We start from the raw sequence: 23,469 nt of genomic DNA, 5'->3' as shown, positions 1-23,469 counted from the left end.
GCATTATAGACAGCCCTCAAAATAAAAATTTATGCATGCTAAACAAATCTGTTTACCGTACTGCATAACAGGAAGACCATGCCAGTCACATAGCATGGATACCTGAAAATTCGGATCTGACACACAACTAAATCTACTATTACAACTGAGCTTATACTGTAAAAGAGTAAATATTAACATTAACAACAAACATAGATTAATTGAGAATGACGAGGAGCAGGAAGTCTTCCGGAGGTAGGGTTTCCTCGACAAAGGATGCAGACAAGGGGGAGGAGGATGAGGCGGACGGCGATGTGGTGGTGCTCTCGGCTGCAGTGGGTGCGGCGTCCTTTTGGGCTCGGCGGATGCTTGGTGATGCTGCTTCGCTCCTTCCACCCTGTGTGTTGGGGCTCATCTCTTTCCCTTTCTCACTCACAGTTGCATGTGAGGTTCGGCGCTAGCTTGTTCGGGTCAGTAAGGACGGCGAGTGTATGATGGTGAAGGATGGTGATGTTGCTTTTGGGGATCATTTTGAGCATCGGATCATATGTTTCTAGCTTCGGGGCCCTCTTTTCCCCATTTTTTTCTGGGCCCCTCCGCTCAATCTGTGGTAGGGGTGGCGAAAGAGACGGTGGAGGTTGGGTGTGAGCTCTTTTGGAGTGTATTGCTGCTGTTCCTAATGGCAGACCTGGAGTTCCTGTGCCCGGTGTTGCTGACAATGGAGCTGCTATGGCAGATCGACTCTTTTTTGAGGGTTTTGTTCTTTTTCCCTTCGGCCTAAGCTTTATTGCTTATCTCTTGATGTGCTGGGAACGGGTTTTTGCTTTGTTAGGGGGCTTTGTTGATGATTTGGTCGGGTTAATTTTTTCAAAGACCGTTTGTGGTCTTAGATAGAGCTTCCCATCTCTTTTGGTCCTTGTGGATTACTTGTTAAAGGGTTACCTTCTCTACTCCAACTGTGGTCTTGCAAGTTTCATCTTTCGGTTGGCCCTCTCCCTGTAGCTTTGGTTGTCTTTGGCTTGCCTTATAGAGGTGGCTTTGTCTTCTTTAGAGGTGAAGATGGATTTTGCTGGGGATAACTGTTCTCCTTTTGAGGCGAAGTCTGGCTTTGCGTTGGAGAATGGGATTTGTTGGTGGGTGAATGTTGGTACCCAATTTCTGGACCATGTTTTGTCTGGGCTTCTTATGGTTATGAAGCCATGATAAAACCCATGGGGTCTGGGGGAGCCCGAAAAAACCCCATGTTTGCTGTTCCAGCTAAGCGCTGTGGTGATGCATCTTGGTGGCTGGACTTTGTCTTGAGGTTTGAAGCTATGTGGTTTGAATTTATGTTCTCTCTGCTGATGGTATCCGTCTTCTCAGCCCCTATAGAGGTGGGTCCCTGTCCTATTGAGGTGTTAATGAGCTTTGCTGGAAGGGGAGTGACTATTAGATTCTTTTTGTTTGGTGGCTTCATTCTATTGGTTTTCGGAGCCATAGCAAAACCCAACTTGAAGGTTAGGGGAGCCTTTCAAAACCCCCCTGTTTTTGTTTTCTTCTTAATGCTTAGTTTGTTGGACCTTGTAGGGTCTGCGAAAGATTGTGGGGGCCTTGTAAAACCCACGGGCAGTCTGGATGCTATTCGTTTTAAAGGGCCCAGCCTGGCCAATTGTTGGTTTTGGTTTGGCAAGAGCTCGGTTGGGAGCTGGAAGAACCCTGTGCTGGCTGGGGGTGCCTGTAATACCCTCGTTATTGTGGGGGCTGGTCTTAGGCCGGCTGTTAGTTGTCTTTTGATGCAGCTTTAGTTTTAGGTTGTGGGAGCCTACTTTCAAAACCCATGTTTAGGGCTTCTAGTCCTTGGTTGTCTGGTGCTTTCATGTTTCTTTAGTTGTGACAACTTTTGCTTGAGGGTTCCAGATGCATTCAAAATCTGTTTGTAAAGGGTTTCGGGTCCCTTCAAAACCTACTTTTGCCTTAATCAAAAACAAATCTGTTTACCGTGCTTTTGATATTGCCACGATCTATTTTAGCAAACCCTAGGAAAGGAATTTATAGCATATAAAAACCGAACCATATAATGATATATGGTATTGTAAAGGATGCTAGAAGAATGAATTGGGTTGATTATTATAGTCTTATGTCTTTACTGCTTCCAATAAAAAGAGACCATTAAGAAGTCTACACCAATGATCCACAGTTGCTACTATGGTGCCTCACCCCTCCCATTTTTCATCAAATTGTTTTCTTCCAAAACAAGCCAAGGATACCAAACATATTTTTCACATGTAACATAATCAACTGGGGCAAAAGCTTGCTCTATCCTGTTCTTTCTTAAACTCATTTTTCTCTATTTTGACCTTGATCATATCATTGTCAATAGGAGCGGGACATCTAGTTCTTTTAAAAGTTCGACTAGCGTGTGGAAATAAATAGCAGTCCTTATTATGCATGGAGGAAGTGGGCTAAAACAATTGCTAAACCTCTTCACCACATTTACCCTGTTGGCATTGTGTTGTCATTGATGTCAACCGGTATAGGCAAGCTACCAGTATAAGAGATGTATGTGCAGCACTGTCATTGTTGCATACCAGAGAGAATGTCATTCAGTACAATGTCCACTGGAGTCACTGGTACACAAGTTAGTGTTTGACTTGTGTTGAAGAAATTGACAGGTTACCGGCATAGTCTGTCATCGGTAAGGAGAGTATGTCAACTAGTAAGTGATGTGTTGACAGTGTATGGTTGCTAACCGGTGAGCATGTGTTGACATGGAGAAGATAAATCAACCATGTGAGTGGTTACAAACCGGCAAGTTTATGACCAGTGTACAAGTAGGATGAGCAGGATGTTGAGCTGTTGTTTATGATGAAGAGGCAGAATGTTACCTAAATCACATCAACACAGGAGGAGAAGGATATACAAGTCACCAGTACACTGTGTCGATGCAGAACAATAGGACTCCCACCGGATAAAGATGCAATCACCATGTGAAGAGATGATTGACAGTGAGTGTGCCCCAACCGGATCAAATGTGCCTGTATGAAGATGTGTTGCACACACAGGGAAGCCACATGAATGCTACAGGATGCAGATGACAAGGATCCACTGCCACCGGTAAGTGGTGCTTATCTCCTATTATGCAAAGTGTCCATCATAATTCTGTGAGATAAGATAGAAGTGGTAAGGGCAGGTGTTTGAAGGCTCACACTAAATCTAATGGTGAATAACAAAAGGATGCCTCAAGTGCATGAAATCAGGGATATGCACTAGACCGACGAAGAACGCATGATGAGTTGTCCGGACAGATGAAGAGTGATGGGTTTGTCACTTTGACAAACCAGTTGAGATGATGTCCGGTCTAATGATGAAAAAGGCAAGACTGAGCAGCTGCAGATAGAGAGGGCAACCGGCTTGTAGATGTCTCAGATGGAAATAGCTGAAGGTTGATGACATGGTGTCATCAAGGGTTTTACCGGTAAGTATGTCCACCGATAATGCAACAAGGTGCAGATGCAGAAGACTCCCATCTGATAAAGATGTGCATAAGGTAGGTTAGCAAGTGTGTTGACCAGTTGTGTGTTCCACCGGAAGAGAAGAGAGGTGCAAGGTTGATGACAGACCGGTTAAGGGTTTAACCGGCAGGGTTAGTAAGCCAATAGATGAGCCCGTTAATGGAGTTGTTGGTGATCCCATCCATACCGACATAGATGATCCTGCAAAGGTGGATGCCGACATAGAGGCCAGGTGGAGGTGAAGTTGCATGCATGCATAGGTTGGCATGTTGAATCGGTGAAATGTCAAGCGGCAAGGTAGATGGTAACAAGTTGACATTTATGTCGACTGCGAGATTCACGAGATGCACAGTAGAGGTTTGCAAGTCGAGGTCGGGAGGACAACAGAGATCTAGCTCAGACTGATTGAGTAGATCGAGGTAGTGAAGGAAACCGCGAAGCCATTCTTGGTGATCGACCAAGATATCCGCCCACAGGTTAAAAGCAGATTGCTAAAAATAGAAGGCGTGATCAGAAAGGCACAACAATGGTGGGATTGAATGATGAGTTACAATTCATCAATCAAGGTGATCAGATCTCATGAGATCTAATTGGATTTGGTTTGCCTCAAGGTCAATGAGGAAACCCTAACTGCCTGGAATTTGAATTGGCATTTAGCGGGAAAACCAGGTTATAAATATGCAAGCCAAAATCAGAGAAGGGTGTCACTGAATGGGAGAGTGTTGCTACATGTGAGAAGAAATCAGTCAAGTGCTCATCAGGAAGAAGAAGAAGAGACTGAGTGTGAAGAAGAACGGGGTTGAAGTGTTCAACCGGTAACCGTGAAGCTACCAGCAGTCAGCCATTGAGTCTGACAAAGGAGTAAACCGGCAGTCTCCAAACCAATAGAGAAGAATTGCAGAAGAATGCAGAGAAGGCAAGCAGAGAACCGGTAGAAGATAGTACCCGTGGAGAGAAGCAGAGTAGTTGAGCTAAGAGAGAACCGGCAGAGTGCAGAACCAGCAAAGAGAGAACCGACAGAGAGAGAACCGGTAAAGAAGAAGAGACTGAACCGGTGTAGATGCAGCAAAGAGTAAGGTTGCAGCAGTGAGAGGGTGAGCAGAGAACCGGTAGTGAACTGGATAGAAGATCCAGAAGAGAGATTTGTAGAAGACTTACAAAATTCATTTGTAACAAGACTATTACTTTTGTATTTGAATATACTCATAGTAGACCACTGAGTTGGAGCTCAATGCACGGGTTGTAGCTCCTTGGGTTGGTGCCCTAAATCAAGAGTTGGTGCTCCTTGGGTTGGTGCCCTAAATCAGGAGTTGGTGCTCCTTGGGTTGGTGCCCTAAACATTGTAATCAGAGATTCATTGTGAGGCTGGATTGGAACAGTAGACTCCAGCAACATTTCTCACCGAGGTTTTTCCCATCTTGGGTTTTCCTCGTATATGGTGGTGTTATGTGATGTCCGTTTCATGTGTGATTGCATTTGTGTCAATCTCCCTTCTAACCGGTAAGTTAGCTTTCTATTAGATCTGATAACAGGTATACTCACATAGGATAGTTAAAAGGAAAAGTTTGGAAACCACTGATTCACCCCCCTCTCAGTGGTACATTGTGTCTAACAATTGGTATTAGAGCCCTAGGTTCCCGGGTGATAAGCTTTCTCTAACTTGGGTAGATTCTAGCTTAAGGACACAATGGTCTGTTTAGTATCAATCCCTGCTCCAGTATTTGATGGCTCAAACTATTCCATTTGGAGTTGCAGAATGGAAGTCTACTTGTCCTCCCTAGGGTTTGATGTGTGAATGTCTGTTGTAAATGGTTGCCCTAGTAAAGTCAGTCTTCCCACCAATTCTGATGCAGAAAGAAGAAACCAGTGCAATGATGCAGCAATGAAGGCAATACTTTGTGGGTTATCAGATGATATCTCCTCTCAGGTGGACAGATGCAGATCGGCAAAAAGCTTATGGGACAAACTGAAGAAGCTCTATGGAAATGAGCCTACTACTGCAAAACCGGCTTGTGAAGATAGAATGAGAAATGCATCTCATGTATCTACAAATGATGAAAGCAGATCTGCTTGCAGCTACAGCAATGATGAAGAAGGAACCCACCTCTTCATGGCTCAAGAATCAAAAGATGAGAGGCACACATCTGAGAATGATCATGCAGATCACTCCTACCAGCAAGATGTGTTTAGTAGTGATAGTGAAGGTGAAGAAGAAGATGAAGCAGAAGTTGATCTTGAAGGTGAACTTGTAAATGCTCTTGAAGAGCTTAGTAGAGTGAGAAATGAATACAAGTTATTCAAGAATGCTGCTGTAGTGGAGTAGAACTGGTTGATAAAATGCCTTGAAGAATCTGAGAAATGTATCTCAGAGTTGAAGACTCAAGAAGAAGACAACAAAGTGTGTCGGTGCAAAGATCTAACATCTGAGCTAGAAGTAAAAGATAAAGAATATCAGAAGCTGCTTGAAGAAATGGAGATTCTCCAAAATGACCTTGAGAAATGTCAAGATGACCTCAAGGTGAGAATCCGATTTGATGGCAGCAGTGATGCCTTGGACAAAATGTTGAAAAAAAAAAGCATGCCAAGGACACTGAAGGATTAGGAAGTGGTGTCAGTGAATACTCCACCAACAAGAATGTCCCCCACAATGACATTCAGTTTGCCTCCTCAAATGGAGACAACAACGGACAAACCTACACGGTTAGAAATGCTCCCCGGAAGAAGGTTGATCTAAACACATCTAGTGAAGGCATGCAGACAGGGATGAAGAGCGGTGTTGCAAGGAGGAACAATGCAGATCCCAAAGGAAAAGGGAAGATGGGAGAAGATAGCTTCACTGGAAGCAGGAACATAAGAAGACAGCAAAGAAGACCCCCTACCGGTAGAGGACAAGGAAATGCTACCGCCCACAAGACAAAGCAAGTGTGGGAAAAGAAGAGAACAGATGGAAGAGTTGCAGAGCCTGGACAACCTAGGATCCATTCCCGGAGAAGCAGAAATGGAGATACTAAACTAGTAAGATCTCCCCATGCATGGCAAAATAAGTTTGTAAGTTATAAATCTTCCTTCCCTAGTTATTGCTTTGCATGTAATGGTCATGGCCATAGGGCAAAAGAATGTAGAAAGGGATCTAAAGGGAATAATCTAGGATCTCATAGATTTCATGCAAATGAGAAAATGTGTCAAGGAGTAGATACATGCATATCCCTTCTCCCGGTTATGCAAATAGTATTTGTTATAACTGCAATAGATCAGGCCATAGAAGTTATGAATGCAAGAAGAAGGACTTGCAGTCACACGGAAGCCGATATAGCAGCTATGCTCAACATAGAAATGGATACAAAGCATATGGAAGTCAGAGACCTGCATGGAACCAAAGGAGAAATGTCCCTGCAAGATTAAGAGGTCCATTGGTTTCGGTTGCCAATTGCAACAATATGACCAGAAGAAGATGGTCAAACCGGTATGTGAGAAGGTTCCACAATCATGAGTTTGGGATGGTGGCTATGTGATACTATAGCACTGCTCCCAGTCATGTGGAAGAATCCGGTAGAGCAAGGACCAATCTATAGAAGAAGGTAAAACCTACTCCCAAGACTGAAAATGGGAAGAAGAATGAGACCAAGCAGGTATGGAGGAAGAAGCAAGAGGATGCAACCATGGACCGGCACTGTGCATTCAATGCACAAGTGATATCTTCTAAGGCTTAAAGGAGATGCAGTACCTTAGGGGGAGTAGTACACTGAACTTATCATTCACCCCCTCAGTGAAGGACACATGGAAGAACAAGCTGTTGTCGGTATGAAGGATGGATATGAGAAGATAAGTGTGTAGAGGTTGCCTTGGCTACAAACCTACAAATGAAAGATGGATAACTACTGCATGTGTTGATAGATGGAGATTAACAATTGGAATCAGATGCAAAGTGACACAAAATGTCAGGAGTTACAGGAAGGTGCTCCGATAGTGATGATGGACCGGTACAGGAAACCGGTATGTACAGGATGTTACCAGTATGAATACTAACAGGTACTTGCAAGTTACATAAGACAATGAGGTTAGAGATCATTGCATTAGCCCCGGTAGCATAAAATGAGGAAGTTATGTCTCGAGTGGTATTGGAAAAGACTTGAATGACATATGATTGGCCCAGTTGTTGATCATGCAGGCATGCATGCATGTTTTTGGGCTAATCGGTTTGATTTATGGCATGATAATGATATTGTATGGCATTGTGTACATCCAAGATCATGTCATAGGCTATGGTGGATATAATGGAGTTGAAAGATCATCAAATGATCACATTTGCACAGCTCAACCGGTACACGAAGATGATTGGAGCCCCGGTATTGGACCTGACAGGAATTGAGGACCTAAGATGTATGACTTAGGGGGAGTTCAAGTGCTTATGAAGCAGAGTCGGCATACTTGAACTTGTGATGGTACTGACTGCCTAAACTGCAGATGATGGAAATTGCTATAGGAATACCCAGGAGAATTTCATGATTACGAGTATCTACTTTTCTTTTGGTTGGTTGTATTCATAGTACAATCACACTTGATTCTAAAGAAATTTGGGATCAAACAGGAAGTGAGGCAGTCTAACCAGCAGGTAAGTAGTAGTCACTAACACATCCTTCTGCAATTGAGTGCTTCAACAATTGGTATCAGATTAGTATGCTCAATTGTTGTCTGTTGATGGTTATGCCCTCCATCTCAAGTGTTGTAACTTGAAAAGTTGTACCAATTGCTATCAAAGGAGGAGATGTATCCGATAAAGAAAAAGGGGAGAAAGATTTATATCAGTGCCCGGTAGATACAAGGAGGAGTGAAACCCTAACAGTGCCCTTTGCCATTGTTGTCAAAAGGGGAGAAAGATTATGTAGTATACCGCATACTACATGTGTGAGAACCAATGGATTATACAAAGGGGAAGAGAGATTATATAGTATACCGGATACTACATGTGTTGACATCAATGCCAAAGGGGGAGATTGTTGGCATTGTGTTGTCATTGATATCAACCGGTATAGGCAGGCTACCGGTATAAGAGATGTATGTGCAGCACTGTCATTGTTGCATACCAGAGAGAATGTCATTCAGTACAATGTCCACTGGAGTCACCGGTACACAAGTTAGTGTTTGACTTGTGTTAAAGAAATTGACAAGTTACCAGCATAGTCTATCACCAGTAAAGAGAGTATGTCAACTGGTAAGTGATGTGTTGACAATGTATAGTTGCTAACCAGTGAGCATGTGTTGACATGGAGAAGATAAATCAGCCAAGTGAGTGGTTACAAACCAGCAAGTTTAGGACCGGTGTACAAGCAAGGTGAGCAGGATGTTGAGCTGTTGTTTATGATGAAGAGGCGGAATGTTACCTAAATCACATCAACACAGGAGGAGAAGGATGTACAGGTCACCGGTACACTGTGTGGATGCAGAACAGCAGGACTCCCACCAAATAAAGATGCAGTCACCATGTGAAGAGATGACTAACAGTGAGTGTGCCCCAACCGGATCACATGTGCCTGTATGAAAATATGTTGCACAAGCAAGGAAGCCACATGAGTGCACTACAGGATGTAGATGACAAGGATCCACTGCCGCCGGTAAGTGGTGCTTATCTCCTATTATGCAAAGTGTGCATCATAGTTCCGTGATATAAAACAAAAGTGGTAAGGGCAGGTGTTTGAAGGCTCACACCGGATCTACTGGTGAATAACAAAAGGATGACTCGAGTGCATGAAATCAAGGATATGCACTGGATCGACAGAGAAGGCATGATGAGTTGTCGAGATAAATGAAGAGTGATGGGTTTGTCACTTTGACAAACCGGTTGAGATGATATCCGATGTGATGATGAAGAAGGCAAGACTGAGCAACTGTAGATAGAGAGGGCAACCGGCTTGCAAATGTCTTAGATGGAAATAGTTGAAGGTTGATGACATGGTGTCATCAAGGGTTTTACCGGTAAGTATGTCCACCAGTAATGCAACAAGGTGCAGATGCAGAAGACTCCCATCTGATGAAGATGTGCATAAGGTAGGTTAGCAAATGTGCTGACCAGTTGTGTGTTCCACCGGAAGAGAAGAGAGGTGCAAGGTTGATGACAGACCAGTTAAGGGTTTAACAGGAAGGGTTAGTAAGCCGGTAGATGAACCCGGTAATGGAGTTGGTCGGTGATCCCATCCATATCGACACAGATGATCCTGCAAAGGTGGATGCCGACACAGAGGCCACGTGGAGGTGAAGTGGCATCATGCACAAGTTGGCATGTTGAGTCGGTGAAGTGTCAAGTGGTGAGGTAGATGGTGACAGGTCGACATTTATGTTGACTGCGAGATTCACGGGATGCATAGCAGAGGTTTGTGAGTTGAGGCCAGGAGGACAACAGAGATCCAGCTCAGACTGATTGAGCAAATTGAGGCAAGTGAAGGAAACCACAAAGCCATTCTTGGTGATCGACCAAGATATCTGCCCACAAGTTAAAAGCAGATTGCTAAAAATAGAAGGCGTGATCAGGAATGCACAACAATGGCGGGATTGATTGATGAGTTACAATTCATCAATCAAGGTGATCAGATCTCATGAGATCTGATTGGATTTGGTTTGCCTTGAGGTCGATGAGGAAACCCTAACCGCCTGGAATTTGAATTGGCTTTTGGCAGGAAAACCAAGTTATAAATATGCAAGCCAAAATCAGAGAAGGGTGCCGCTGAATGGGAGAGTGTTGCTGCATGTGAGAAGAAAACAGTCAAGTGCTCATCAAGAAGAAGAAGAAGAGACTGAGTGTGAGGAAGAACAGGGTTGAAGTGTTCAACCGGTAACCGTGAAGCTATCGGCAGTAAGCCATTGAGTCTGACAGAGGAGTAAACCGGCAGTGACCAAATTGACGAAGAAGAATTGCAGAAGATTGCAGAGAAGGCAAGCAGAGAACCGACAAAAGATAGTACCGGTGGAGAGAAGCAGAGTAGTTGAGCGAAGAGAGAACCGGCAGAAGATAGTACCGGTGGAGAGCAGCAGAGTAGTTGAGCGAAGAGAGAACCGGCAGAGAGCAAAACCGGCAGAGTGCAGAACTAGTAGGGAGAGAACCAGCAGAGAGAGAACCAGCAGAGAGAGAACCGGCAAAGAAGAAGAAGAAACTGAACCGGTGTAGATGCAATAGAGAGTAAGGTTGCAGCAGTGAGAGGTTGAGCAAAGAACCGGTAGTGAACTGGATAGAAGATCCAGTAGAGAGATTTGTAGAAGAGTTACAAAATTCATTTGTAACAAGACTATTACTTTTGCATTTGAATATTCTCATAGTAGACCACTGATTTGGAGCTCAGTGCAGGGGTTGTAGCTACTTGGGTTGGTGCCCTAAATCAGGAGTTGGTGCTGCTTGGGTTGGTGCCCTAAATCAGGGTTGGTGCTCGTTGGGTTGGTGCCCTAAACATTGTAATTAGAGATTCATTGTGAGGCTGGATTGGAGCAGTAGACTCCAGCAACATTTCTCACCGAGGTTTTTCCCATCTTGGGTTTTCCTCGTATATGTTGGTGTTATGTGATGTCCCTTTCATGCGTGATTGCATTTGTGTCAATCTCCCTTCTAACCAGTAAGTTAGCTTTTTGTTAGATCTGATAACCGGTATACTCACATAGGATAGTTAAAAGGAAAAGTTTGGAAACCACTGATTCACCCCCCTCTCAATGGTACATTGTTTCTAACATATCCATCTGAATTAATCGTGCCTAGATGAATAAAGGTAGAATCATGTAAGCAAAAGCAAAGTAAATTACTGATTTGATCGACCCAAGAGAAATTAATCTTGACTAGCTGAAAAGTAGAGTAGAGAAATGTGAGAAATTGTAAAATTTTATGAGCCAACTTGCAACTCTATAAAGAAAGTGAACACGTACAAAACAAAATGTTTTGTGAATCTTGGAGAGGCACAAAAATTTTCACCAAGAAGGGGAGGAGGCACGTAGCAGCACAAACTGCTAAACAGAAATCATTAAGTATATATTAGTAGTTAGGTTTTATTAAGGCATGCAACGCAATGTGAAACTCTCTAGAGAAATGAAATAAGAGTATAGGCTGTCATGAGCTACTACCTAGCCTACCTGTTTTAGGGCATCCTCAAACAGGTATCATATAGGCACCAATTGCAATTACAAATATAAGTTCTCTAATGGATTGTAGGATCTAGAATCCACACAGATAAATTGTGATAGAATAACTTTACGTTATTATGCCAGCCTCCTTGTGGGTTTAAAACTTAAAATCTACCCATGTTTTTATAAAATATAATAGCTGCTTATTCCTACTTTCAAGAGCATAATGCAGTGGTCATAGCCAAAATAAATAAATCTCCTTTTTTACTCTGGTTTGTTTATGTATCTGTATCAAGTATTTTGTTCATTTTTTCCCGCTTAAGTCACTAGTGACACCTAAAATGGAATCTTGTGCTATTCCTCTCACAGATTGTTGTCAAATAATGTGTTTAGTCTTTTATTTTCTCTCTTAATCATTCCACCATCCATAGGTTTAGTTTCTATTTAGGTGCCCTGCATATCATGGATAGACTAGGGTAACTACTGATTACTATATTGTTCCAACTCATTTGAGCTACCAGGGTCGTCATGTTTTATTAGCTTCAACTGTAACTAGTGTACATGATGATAGAGTCATGATACTACTCACTCTTGCTTTGGCATTCACAGTCTAGGCTATGCGGACAAATAAGCATTACTTATTTTCTCACTTTGTCTATAGGCTTATTGGTCATGGATATTAAAATATGCACACTAGGAATTCACACTTGCAAAGAGCACCAAATGTTGGCAATGCAACAGATTAAGTTTTAACTTGTAGCATCCTAAATTGTACTCCCTTACAATTTGGTTCACATTTGGAGCCCTCACCTTAGTGTTTGTACCCCAATGCTTAATTAAGACCTAATTATGCTTACATCATGCAAATATGGCCTTATTTTCACTTTATACATCACGTGGCCCCTTAATTCCAGCCCTAAAATGGGGTGGGACCAGGGCGTGTCACCTTGGTCCTCATTGGGACCATGGTGCCACACCTTGGTCCTCCCTATTTGGGCCCCCCTTTGAACCCCTTGAGCATTTCCAAATTTGAGCGGGAAACCTAGCCCCATGTCGGCCTATGTCAGAAAATTATCATGTTTTTCGACGGGCAAGTATATAAGGATGCTTTCCCCTCATTTTGAGAAGATAGATAGAGATACAAGGAAGATAGAAGGGCGAAATTATAATCACAAGGCATTCAAGCATTCAAGTATTCATCATCAAGCATTTCTAGAGGTCTTCAAGGTTGCATTCTTCATTCATCAATTAGGGAGCAACATTGCATCAATCATATGCAAGCATATGTGTGTGTGATCAGGGTTTTTCATATCCATTCCATTTCATACATCATATGTGATTACATTCAAGAAGAAAGGCATCAATATCAGTCATTGCAGATCTGAGGTATATCTTTTCATTATTTATTTCAGTATTTGCAACATTTCATTCAAAGTTGATTTCCTCAACCAGGGTTTGACTTAGGCAAACCCCTATTCCCAACCTATTTCCCCTTCTTTTTGTGCAGGAAACAGGTACAAAGTTGCGATCTTCAAAACAAGCATTATTAACAGTGACAGATCAATCCCCCTTTGGTGTGCGAAAAGTTCGGAGGGCCAAGGCTAATTTCGCCACAGTCCCGAAAAATCAGGAGCTCCTTCAGGGATCAAATCCGAGTCTGCTTATGTTTCTCAGATCTAGGTGTGTGCCTCAATCCGATAATTGTAGCTCACTGTTTCTGTGTTTTATTCTCATGTTCAGCACTTTACCCTAATTTCAGCAATTCAACTCACAAAAAAGGGTAAACCAATTCACACTTTGAATCCAATCAATATTTTCAGCCCTTGTCCTTGCTGGTTTGTGACTAAATCTATTGGATTCAAACCCTCTTTTAAATGTAATTGGTCCCAAAGCAAAAATTAGTGGTTTTCATCCTTCTTGTGGTGGAAAACCTAATTTTTCACCACTTTACATAACCCATGATGATACAATATGTCATGTGACAGTTAAGGATCTATAACCACACAAAGACAAATTAAGTACCATAAACACAAATTTTATTGCACCTATGACAAAGAAAACCCAAGATTAATCCTAAGAAATCTCATCATCTAGAGGAGGCTAAAGCTCAAAAACTAGATTTTTCGATATTTCTCAATATATTCGTTTAAACATTCTCAAGAGCCATGATTGTTACCAAGGGAAAAAAATCAAGCATGCTGTTCATTTGTAAAACAGCTCCAAGAGCACATTATAAAATATAGGTACAGAAATTGAAATAAATTGATGTGCAGCTATAAAAAACACTCCGGAGATTCACGTCCAAATCACAGATGTTATTTGTCAAGTAAAAGCGTGGCACTCTTAGGTTATGCATTGCGTAGAAGCAACCAAGCAAATCCACACAGCAATATACCTATCGCCCAACGAGGTGACACATTAAAGTATTATACGATTTTCAGACTTTAAAGATGATGACGCAACTAATATAGGCAGTACAAATTTAAACCAACTCCTCAACAATGCGCTTGCCACATTCATGTTGTTAACAATGTCTTCGGCAAATATAGCATTCTCTATTAAACCCATGTTGGAAGAGCACGCACTGAAGAATGTTTTAGAAATGCGAGTTTCATTTCTGAGACTTGCCATCTACTACAAAAAATTGAGGACTTTTCTCAAAAACAGTCCATCCTATTAGGTCTTCGCAAAGGAAGGGAAAAGACCAAGTATAAAGAAGGTTTCTCACCAAATGAAACTTTTAAGATTTTGCAGTATAGCTTGGGTGCAAGTTTGGCACGGTTCCTGAATTTAAGTAGAAGGGTTCCAATAGAAATAGATATTTTATAGAAATGTCCCTAAATCTGCATTTAACAGCCAGAACCGTTTCCATAAGATGAAAACATTCCTAGTAATTATTTTCCCAGAAGCATTCCACATACAAAAGCAAGCATTTAATAACAAAATTCAACAGCCACGTAAATAAATGATAAATCATTTTTTTTTATCTTTTTTTTCTCCTACAAATACGTAGAGGGAAACATTCCTGCTGTGCAAATCTGTTTTCTGCTTGTTCTACTAACCAGAAAATTCCAACCTGACTAAAATGTTTCCAATAATTTTCATTTTTTTCCGAAGAACTAATTTCTTGCCCCAGACTAACTTATCAATGGTTCCGCTGTGAAATTGACGCTATAAAATTCCAAAGTATTTTTTGTGTGGGAGTGGGTGCCAGCTAAGACAATTCCAGTAATCTTCTCAGATATGAATTGCTGTATGTAAGTATGAATTGATGGTATTATAGGGATTCTAATGCAAAATGGAAAAGATATCCCATACGAGTATCAGAAGACCAATGGACTATAAATTGAACTATATCACTATGATTTGGTCTTGGAGATCATTTTTCAAGAACTAGAAATGTAGAAATTTTACCAAGCACTAAAAATGTGGAGATGGTCGGGCATTAGGGACAGCGGAGGGGAATTTTCATGTCACCGTCCCCGGGACTTCCTGTTCAGCGGATCACCTGTAAAACCCAAGGACACATCCCCAGGATACACTGGTTATTATCTAGCAACAGTGCAGAATGACAGTCATAAAAATAACCCAGGTTCAAGCGCTGCCGTGTCCTGCTTACTGCCTATGGTAAAGCAACCCAGCCTAGTTAAGGTGGGCCAAATTTTTGATGAGGTTGGGTGCAAGTCCCAAGCAAAATTTGACACAATATTAATTAGTAGCAGAGTGAATGTTACAATTCACCTTTTAAAAAACACATTTTATCAGAATGAGTCCGAGTAATACCTAAGAATGTCATATCGATCGCGGCCAAAATCAAGGAAAGCTTTCCGAACAGAATTGATATCCTTAAAAACATCAAAATCCCCATTAAGAGCAGCCAAATTTTCGTCATCCTTATGACTAACACTGCTACTGCATTCCCCAGCAGAGAGATTCTCCAAAATATCATAATCCTCATCCTCCTTTCTGAATCTTGTCTTATCAAAATATCTCTGCTTAGCAAGGCGCTCTATTAGGTCAATCCACTCTGGCCAAGGGTGAACTATTTCGCCAGAAGAAGCTGGAACAATCAACTGGTTATCGAAGCCTTGACCTGCTGCAGTTAAATCTTTTTCAATTTGAACACGGCCTTCAACGGAACCCTCGATACTCGTATTATTACTAGTACTGTCACTACTACTAAGGATGCCTGTGTGTCGTTCTCTCCATGCCCTGAGCTTCTCATGGGAAGCTAGTTTATCTGTTTTTTGCTTCTGTATGTTTTCCAACGCCTGTACTACAAAGCTCAAACGGGCACCTAAGCCTTCCTCCTGTATATTATTAGGTGGGTTTTCTTCTGCAGCATTTGTTGCAATTGTTCTTGTGAGATATCCATAAGAGGGTGCTGCTATAGACTTCAGCAGATGATTACTGTTATTTTTGGCGAGCAAAAGAGCCAATTTGGCAATACCCATTTAACTTTTTGGAGTAGACTGTCATTTACAGAGCCTTGGACCCTGCATAAACCTCTCTCACAGTGACGAATAAATGTAAAACAAATTCGTAAAAGAACCATACGGCCATGGTCACGGGAGAGGTGGGGGCTAATGGCAAGGGTGCCACGATATAGGTTTAAAAGGCTGAAAGTTGTAGCAACAATATATTTCGATTCTACAACATAAAAAGAAATTATACGTTATTTAACAATAGGTAGTAAGGTTTTTTTGGGATGGTCTCGGAGGGAAGGTTAGTGTTTTATATTTATTATAGTGTTATTTTCAGTTTTTATTTTTTATTTTTTAAGTAGGGTATGTAAATGGAAGTGATCTTATTTCATATTAATTAAAAAAAATTATCAATTTATTTCTTCTTTTTTTTTTTTTCTTTTTTTTTTCATGTGATAAATAATGGTCATTTTGGTCATATATGTTGATGGATGGTGAGAATGAACTTATAGCATTATAGTCTTAGACATTGTCATCATCGTAAGATTATGTAATTGTAGTATTAAGAAATTATACAAAACCATTGATAGTTTAGGGAAAATATATATTGACAGAAATATAAATTATTCTATGATCAAAAAGAGAAATGTGAAAGTTAGTAAGTGAGACTTTCTCAACACAAAGCTTTGTATATTCTTGAACTACATCTAAAATTCCATGAACAATATTACCTGTAGACGTATAAAAATGACCATATTCCTAAATGAATATTTAATGTTCATTTTATTCTCATTTTTCTATTTAGTTAAATCTAATTTAATTAAATCACCCACATTCTTCTATTTAATTAAATAAATTATTCAATTTATTTATTTAAATTCACTTGAGCTCTTTTATATCATTTAATTGAATAAATCATTTTATTTGATTAAATCCCTTCTCTCTACTTTTTAATCAAATTTACATTTAATTAAATAGTTCACCCCTATTAAATAAATCTAATTTATATAAATCCCCCCACTTGCAAAATCCTACAAATGCAAGTTGTAACCACAATTGAAATAAATTAATTTATTTTAATTAAATTCTATTTTCCCCACCCACTTGCAAAATCCTACATCTCCCACTTGCCTCCTAACCCCCTTCCTAAATTCTTCTAGAACCTATCTAATCCTAATCAATTAAGCCTAAACCCATCAATTATCCCCTTTCCCTAAACTTGAGGAGGTCACTTCTCAAATTTGGAGTAAAGTCTTCAACAGGCATTAAAGTCTTTATGCCTTCAACAAGCTAACTTGTTGAATACCCCCAAATTTGGAAGGACTCTTACAAATTTGTCCCCAGAGTCTTCAAACCATTAATGGTTAACTAACCCTTAGTGGCATAGTTAGAGACTTTTTGCCTAACCCAACCCTCTTCTAACCCAGGGATCTCATCAAGCATTTATTGCTTTGACCATGGTTATCCCTTTAACCTTTGCACAAGAGTTTATCCTTTGGGTAAAAGCTTTATCCAATGGATAACCTTAACCTAACTTTAACCCTTACCTTCTAAGGTAACCATGAGGTCTTCTCAAGCATTTAATGTTTCCTTCCTCTCCTCTCAAGTAGTCTTATGTTGACAATTGTCACCATTTCATTGGTGGAAATTGTAAACATGGATTGATAACTTTCAATCCTGACCCTTGATTAGATCCTTCAATCCAGACCATCCATTGCCTTGTTTCTTCTATAAATAGAGCCCTCATTCCTCCATTTAAAGGATCCAAGCTTTTAGTATCTCATTTATGCTCAATTTTATCAATACATCTAGCCTCTCTTTGTAATAGGAATTGATGTAATAAGCATTTTAGAGCATTTCTATTATCATTAGTTTAAATCATATAACTAGTATATCATGTTAGGATAGTATTGCTACTAACCTTGTCATCTTATAATCTAGTTTAGCTCATTTGTAGAATCATGCATAAATAGGATGCATTCATGTTAAAATCAATCTAAAGCATCCCTCGTTCTTGCAATCGTCATCCCTAAGTCACTTTGTTCAGTGATATGAGAGCAAAGGCATTGGCTTGAGGGACCTTGTGAGATAGAGAACCATGGAACCTACCTTGGGAAGTTGAGTCATTCCTCATGACTCCATAACTTGCACCAAGAAGTCATGTGGGTGTGTGTGGACAAGCCCTTTGAACATCATTTTCACATTTTGAGTTTCATCGCCCCGCTTTTCCCGCACACATTTCTGGCACCCACCATGGGGCTCAACCCCATTAATCAAATCGGTTTTTGAATCTAACCACTTTTGCAGGTACACGGGAAACAGGAATCAGCGTGTGGGGGAACATCCCTTAGCACATCTGGCTAACATTCCAGCGCATCCGTCCTACTGTTTGGCATGTGGGACTCATTTCCTAGCACATACAAACCATCCCTTAGCGCATACAGTTTTTAACATTTTTCTTGTAGGTCTCGGCGCGATATCTTAACATAGCAATGCATTCGGTAAACATCTCAGTGCATTGGGTCTATCCGAGAGCACATCCCAGTTATCCTGTAGCACATACAGTCTTTTCTGTAGCACATCACAGACAGAAGGCAAAAATTAAATTGTAACAGAGATTAAATTTAGACTTGTAGAAGTCCTCAAAAGCCAAGGTTTTTCTAACTGTTTTGATTGATATTTTGCAAGATTTCTGACAATTTCTCGCAAGGTGGATCTCATTTTTTATTTAAGAGTTACAATAGTTTGATTTTTTTTACTAACTTAGCTAAGTTAGTTAAAAATTTAAAGTCTTTTAATTCTTGTTTGGATAAAATTGAACTCATCTTTATTTTGGGCAAATAAAAAGAACAGCAAAAACATCTTTCTTGCTTTCTTAGGAGAAAATTTTTCATTTTGGGCTCTAAAAAGAACAAGACAATCTTTCTATTTTTGCAAACAAAGAGCTTTAAAAAGAACCTCACCATCCTTTGGTGCATAAAAGGATCGACTTTTAAAAAAATTTCAAGGTAAAAGAACTTCATTTGTCCAAATTCGTTCAAAGTTAAAGAGGGAAGTTCTTCCCTTTTTGCCGATTTTATTTTGTTGACGCCAAATCGGAGTTTTGTTTGGTTGACCAAGTTCCTTTACTAGATCAGATAATCATTGCTTTAAAATGATAAAAAGAACACCATATTTTTGTGGAGCAACATCTCCATATAGATTTTACCAAATCATTGCAATAAAAAGTTAAAAAGAACACTTGTTTGCTTTGTTGCGAAAGTGGAAGGAATATGCTCTCCCCTTAACTGGGTGATCAAAAAGCTAGACCACTCTTACGCTTTCAGTGTTTATTGCATTAAATCCTTTAGCAGGCCTGCCTTCCCGAGGGGTTGAAAAACTCTTAAAGTCATTGTTTGGCCAGTGTGAAGGGAACGACCTAAGTGGGAAATGGCTTTGACGCCAAGTGTTCCGACTCACTATAATCAAAAGTGGAAAGTGACGAAAGTCCTTTTCAACGGTTGCGCGGAGCGATTATCCTTCCCCCAATATCCTTGAGATACATAAAGCCTTTGTTCTAAAGGTCGGGAAGCCTCCTAAGGGATTTTATCACTGACAGTCGAATAGGAAGCTTGATTACGAACTTTAGCATAGAAATTTTGAGCCGAGTCAGTATCCAAACATTTGTAATATCATAGTGCAAGGGTGGGGAAGAATCCACCCCCAAGATCGCTCACCATATATCTCCCAAGATAACTACTCAATTGTGAAGCAATTCACTTTGGGTTAATTTCTGGCAAAAGGCAAAAAATGGGTACCCCCTAGGGGGTGACAAGGTTGTTTGAGCTGACGGAGTATCGAGACTAGTGGGCTATGATATTACTTATGACCTTTGAATAAAGAGTCTAACTAAATTATATGTTGTTGTATCTAAACCTATTAAAACATTGGGGATTTGAACACATCCTCGTAGAACATACACTCATTGTTTAGACTAAGCAAAATGGTTGCTTCTTTTGTGTCATGCTTTCATTTATTACTTCAGAAAATCATCCATCATCATTGAAAACAAAGTTCCAAAAATTGCAGAAAAACCACCAAGTCAAACTATCAGGGCAGTCTAGTGCGTAAGAACAACTTCTTAGCGCATAGAAACCATCCTTTAACGCACTTGAACTTCACTTTAGCACATTCATTCTGAACTTTAACGCGTCATCAAAATCCAACACTAGCAATTTAAACTTAGCATTTTTTGAAAACATTCTGGCGCGTTGAAGCAACAACTTAGCACGTGGGGATCAGGAATTAGCGCATAGAGACCAGCAGTTAGCGCATTGGCAACCCGTATTAGCACATAACCTTTTAGACCAAAAGAAATTCAAAACAACCAGTTAGCACGTCACAAAGGGCATCTTAGCACATGGAGTCTTTTCTATAGCGTGTTGAGGAAATTCAGTAGCGCATTGGGTTTCTATCTTAGCGCATAGCATAAACTAAGAAAACAAGGGGGCAAAATAAAGGCTATTTTTGAAAAATATGAAAACAATTTAAGAAGCTTTCTTTCCTCAACTTGAACTTCATCAAATAGAGAATCAAAACAGAGTATCGAAAACTATTCCCAAAGCAAGTTTTCCGTAAAACAAAGTTGTCAAAATCTGAAAACTAGTCGCAAGGTAAAACACATCTCTCCTATCAAAATCAGGAAACATCATCACATGTATCAAAAGGTCCTTCAATCAAATGGATTTTTATCCAAAAACATACTTGTTTTAAACTCCAAGTTGTCAAATCGAGTTTCCATATCGGGAAAGCTCTTATTCCATATCATTTGACACGCTTTGTCATGAGGGGGCATCTAAACCTTCATTTGATAAATAAAAACTTAAGTTTCCAAACAATGTATCTTCAATCCAAAACAAATCAAAGGAAACAATTGATCACTTATGCATGACTAATCCTCATATTCTGAGAAGAAAGAGTATTTATCATAACACTAAGTTAAGGAAACAACAACCCAGTTCTCTGAAACTTGTCAAACGGAATAAATTTGTATACATCAATCGCCAACTCTTCAAATCTCATCGAACATTCCTCTGTCATATGTGCTTGTATCTTCAAGATAAAACAAACAAATTTGACAATGAACCATTAAGGAGTAGAGCATTCTGTCAAAAATCAGTATTCAGTCAACACCTGAATCAAGGAAGAAAATTCAACCTAACTTTGTTTCCTGAAGTGTGCATCACTTACGATATACCTCAATTTGAACCACCAACCCCTGAGCAAAACATCGAAGAAGAGTTCGTTCTCTTTGTCACATAAAGTTTCTACTAGATGCCCATTGTTACTCACTCTCAACGAAACAAACAAAGCGAAATGCAACCAAAGTCCAGCATGGATTGAAGATTATCAAATCCTTTCGAGTGTCCAAATCTAGAAGACCTCAATATTTATGAGGAACTCCTCCAAGAGTGTCAAGAAAATGTTTCATTCCAAAAACTTGTGGAAAGACTCATGGAAAATGACAAAGAAAAATATCTACTCATGCTCACAAGCAAAGGAGTTAAACTCCTTGAAGACTTCGATACTAACATATTTAGAATAAGGTCTCAACATTATGATTATCAAGAACGATAAAGAGAGGAGGAAGCACGTGACCCTGAACAAAACATACCTGAGCAAAATCTACCAGAACAAAATTTTCCCAAGCAAAACATACCCCAATACACACCATTTCAGCTTAGAAATAATGCAAGGGAAGAACTCTTCCCTCGATAGGCAAATGCACCTTTGATTGCTCTCACTCAACAAATGCAAATGTTGCAAAGACAAATGCAAGACATGCAACAAGGGACAACAGTACGGTACTCCTTGACTGAAATTTGTCCTTATCCTTTTGAGAGACGGTTAAACATGGTACCTTTTCCCCCAAACTTAGATGTTCCCAAATTTGACAAATATGATGGGAAAAGCGATCCTCGTGATCATGTTTGAGAATTTTGTACCATAAGTCTTGAATTTTCCCATGATGACACCTAGTTGATGAGGTTATTCCCAGGAAGCTTGGGAGGACAAACAATGGAATGGTTATCCAAAATCAAACCTCCTATAAGATCATTTGATGAATTAGTCAACAAATTCATAACTCAATATTCTTACAACATTCAACATGCTATCACTATGCTATATGTCTATAATACCAAACAAACAAACAATGAAACATTCATGGTATTCATTCAACGTTGGTGACATATGGTTTCGAGATATCCTCGAGATGTGCACGAAAAAGAAAAGATGAAAAATTTAATCGACAATTTAAATAGCGAGATGAGTTACAGGCTCAAAATCCAATGCATACCATCTTTTTCTAAATTGATTGAGAATGGCATCCAAGTAGAAGAGGCATGTGTCAAAAAGGGAACATTGAAATTTTTCAAAGAAGGGGCAAATTCATCTAATTACAATAACCAAAACAACAACAACTTAGACAAATCTAGGTTCTGGACCCGAAACAAAAACACTGGAAACGAAGGAGGAAACGATCCTAATGATACGAAATCCAAGCAACCAGTGTTGGCTTTATCAGGAAATCCTCAAGCTACAAAGAATCCAACAGGTGCTAACCAATGTACTAACACTTATGCACCAAATACCAATCAAGATCATCTCAACACAACCAACACCAACAATACCTAATACAAACTCACGAGGTAACACCAACAAATTTCCAAAATGCATTTACACACTGCTAGGGTAATCATTGGAGTCAGCATTCAAAGAACTCCTGGCAAACAAAATTATCTCCTTACCAACAATCAATAACTTTGAACCATAAATCAAACCACCCTGGTGGGATGACTCACACTTTTGTGATTTCCATCGCAACAAAGGCCATCAAATAAATGCTTGCATGAGATTGAAGAACATTGTTCAAGACATGATTGATAGAGGTGATTTAACAGTCGATGGTCTCAAAACAAATGGTGACCATGGAGCCTTTAAGAATCCTCTTCCAAACTACAACAAGGATGGAGCTTCAACCTCAAACGATACACGTGGAGCTCGTATCATTCGCATATACAATAACACCATCAATCATATATCAGCTGAGGACAATCAAGTCAATGTCATCACAATCAAAGATAAGTGTGAACATGAATCCATCAACGTAACCACCAGAGCTCAAAAATATGTCTTGAAGGGGCATACGTCAACAACCAACACCCTACCCAAAATGCAATATGATCTAGTCAGTCGACTGCGCAAAACTCCTACTCAAATATCTATACTGGAGTTGCTAAAACTTTCGCCAAAACACAAAGACATCTTGGAACAAGCTCTACTGGGAACAAATGTACCTCAAGATCTGGATGCTGACAAATTCCAAACCATGGTGGCTCATATTACAGGGCCTCATAACCTTACCTTTTATGAGCATGATAATATACACAATACTCCACTCCACATTGAAGTCTTGGTCTACAAGCATCGAGTTAAAA

General features: G+C 40.1%; 1 protein-coding gene across 1 annotated transcript in view; it reads right to left on the bottom strand.

Moving 5' to 3' along the window:
• The window catches only part of LOC131069733 (uncharacterized), a 51,812-nt gene extending 35,602 nt beyond the window's left edge, over positions 1-16,210 (bottom strand). The window contains exon 1 of the mRNA XM_058005267.2: positions 15,351-16,210. Coding sequence (XP_057861250.2) covers positions 15,351-16,021 — 671 coding nt within the window. The 5' untranslated portion in view covers positions 16,022-16,210. The remainder of the gene's footprint in view (positions 1-15,350) is intronic.
• Between the last annotated feature and the right edge of the window lie 7,259 nt (positions 16,211-23,469).

Source organism: Cryptomeria japonica, chromosome 11 (genome assembly GCF_030272615.1).
Source record: "Cryptomeria japonica chromosome 11, Sugi_1.0, whole genome shotgun sequence".
In the NCBI taxonomy this organism is placed as follows: Eukaryota; Viridiplantae; Streptophyta; class Pinopsida; order Cupressales; family Cupressaceae; genus Cryptomeria; species Cryptomeria japonica.
This window is presented reverse-complemented; position numbering and strand designations above follow the sequence as displayed.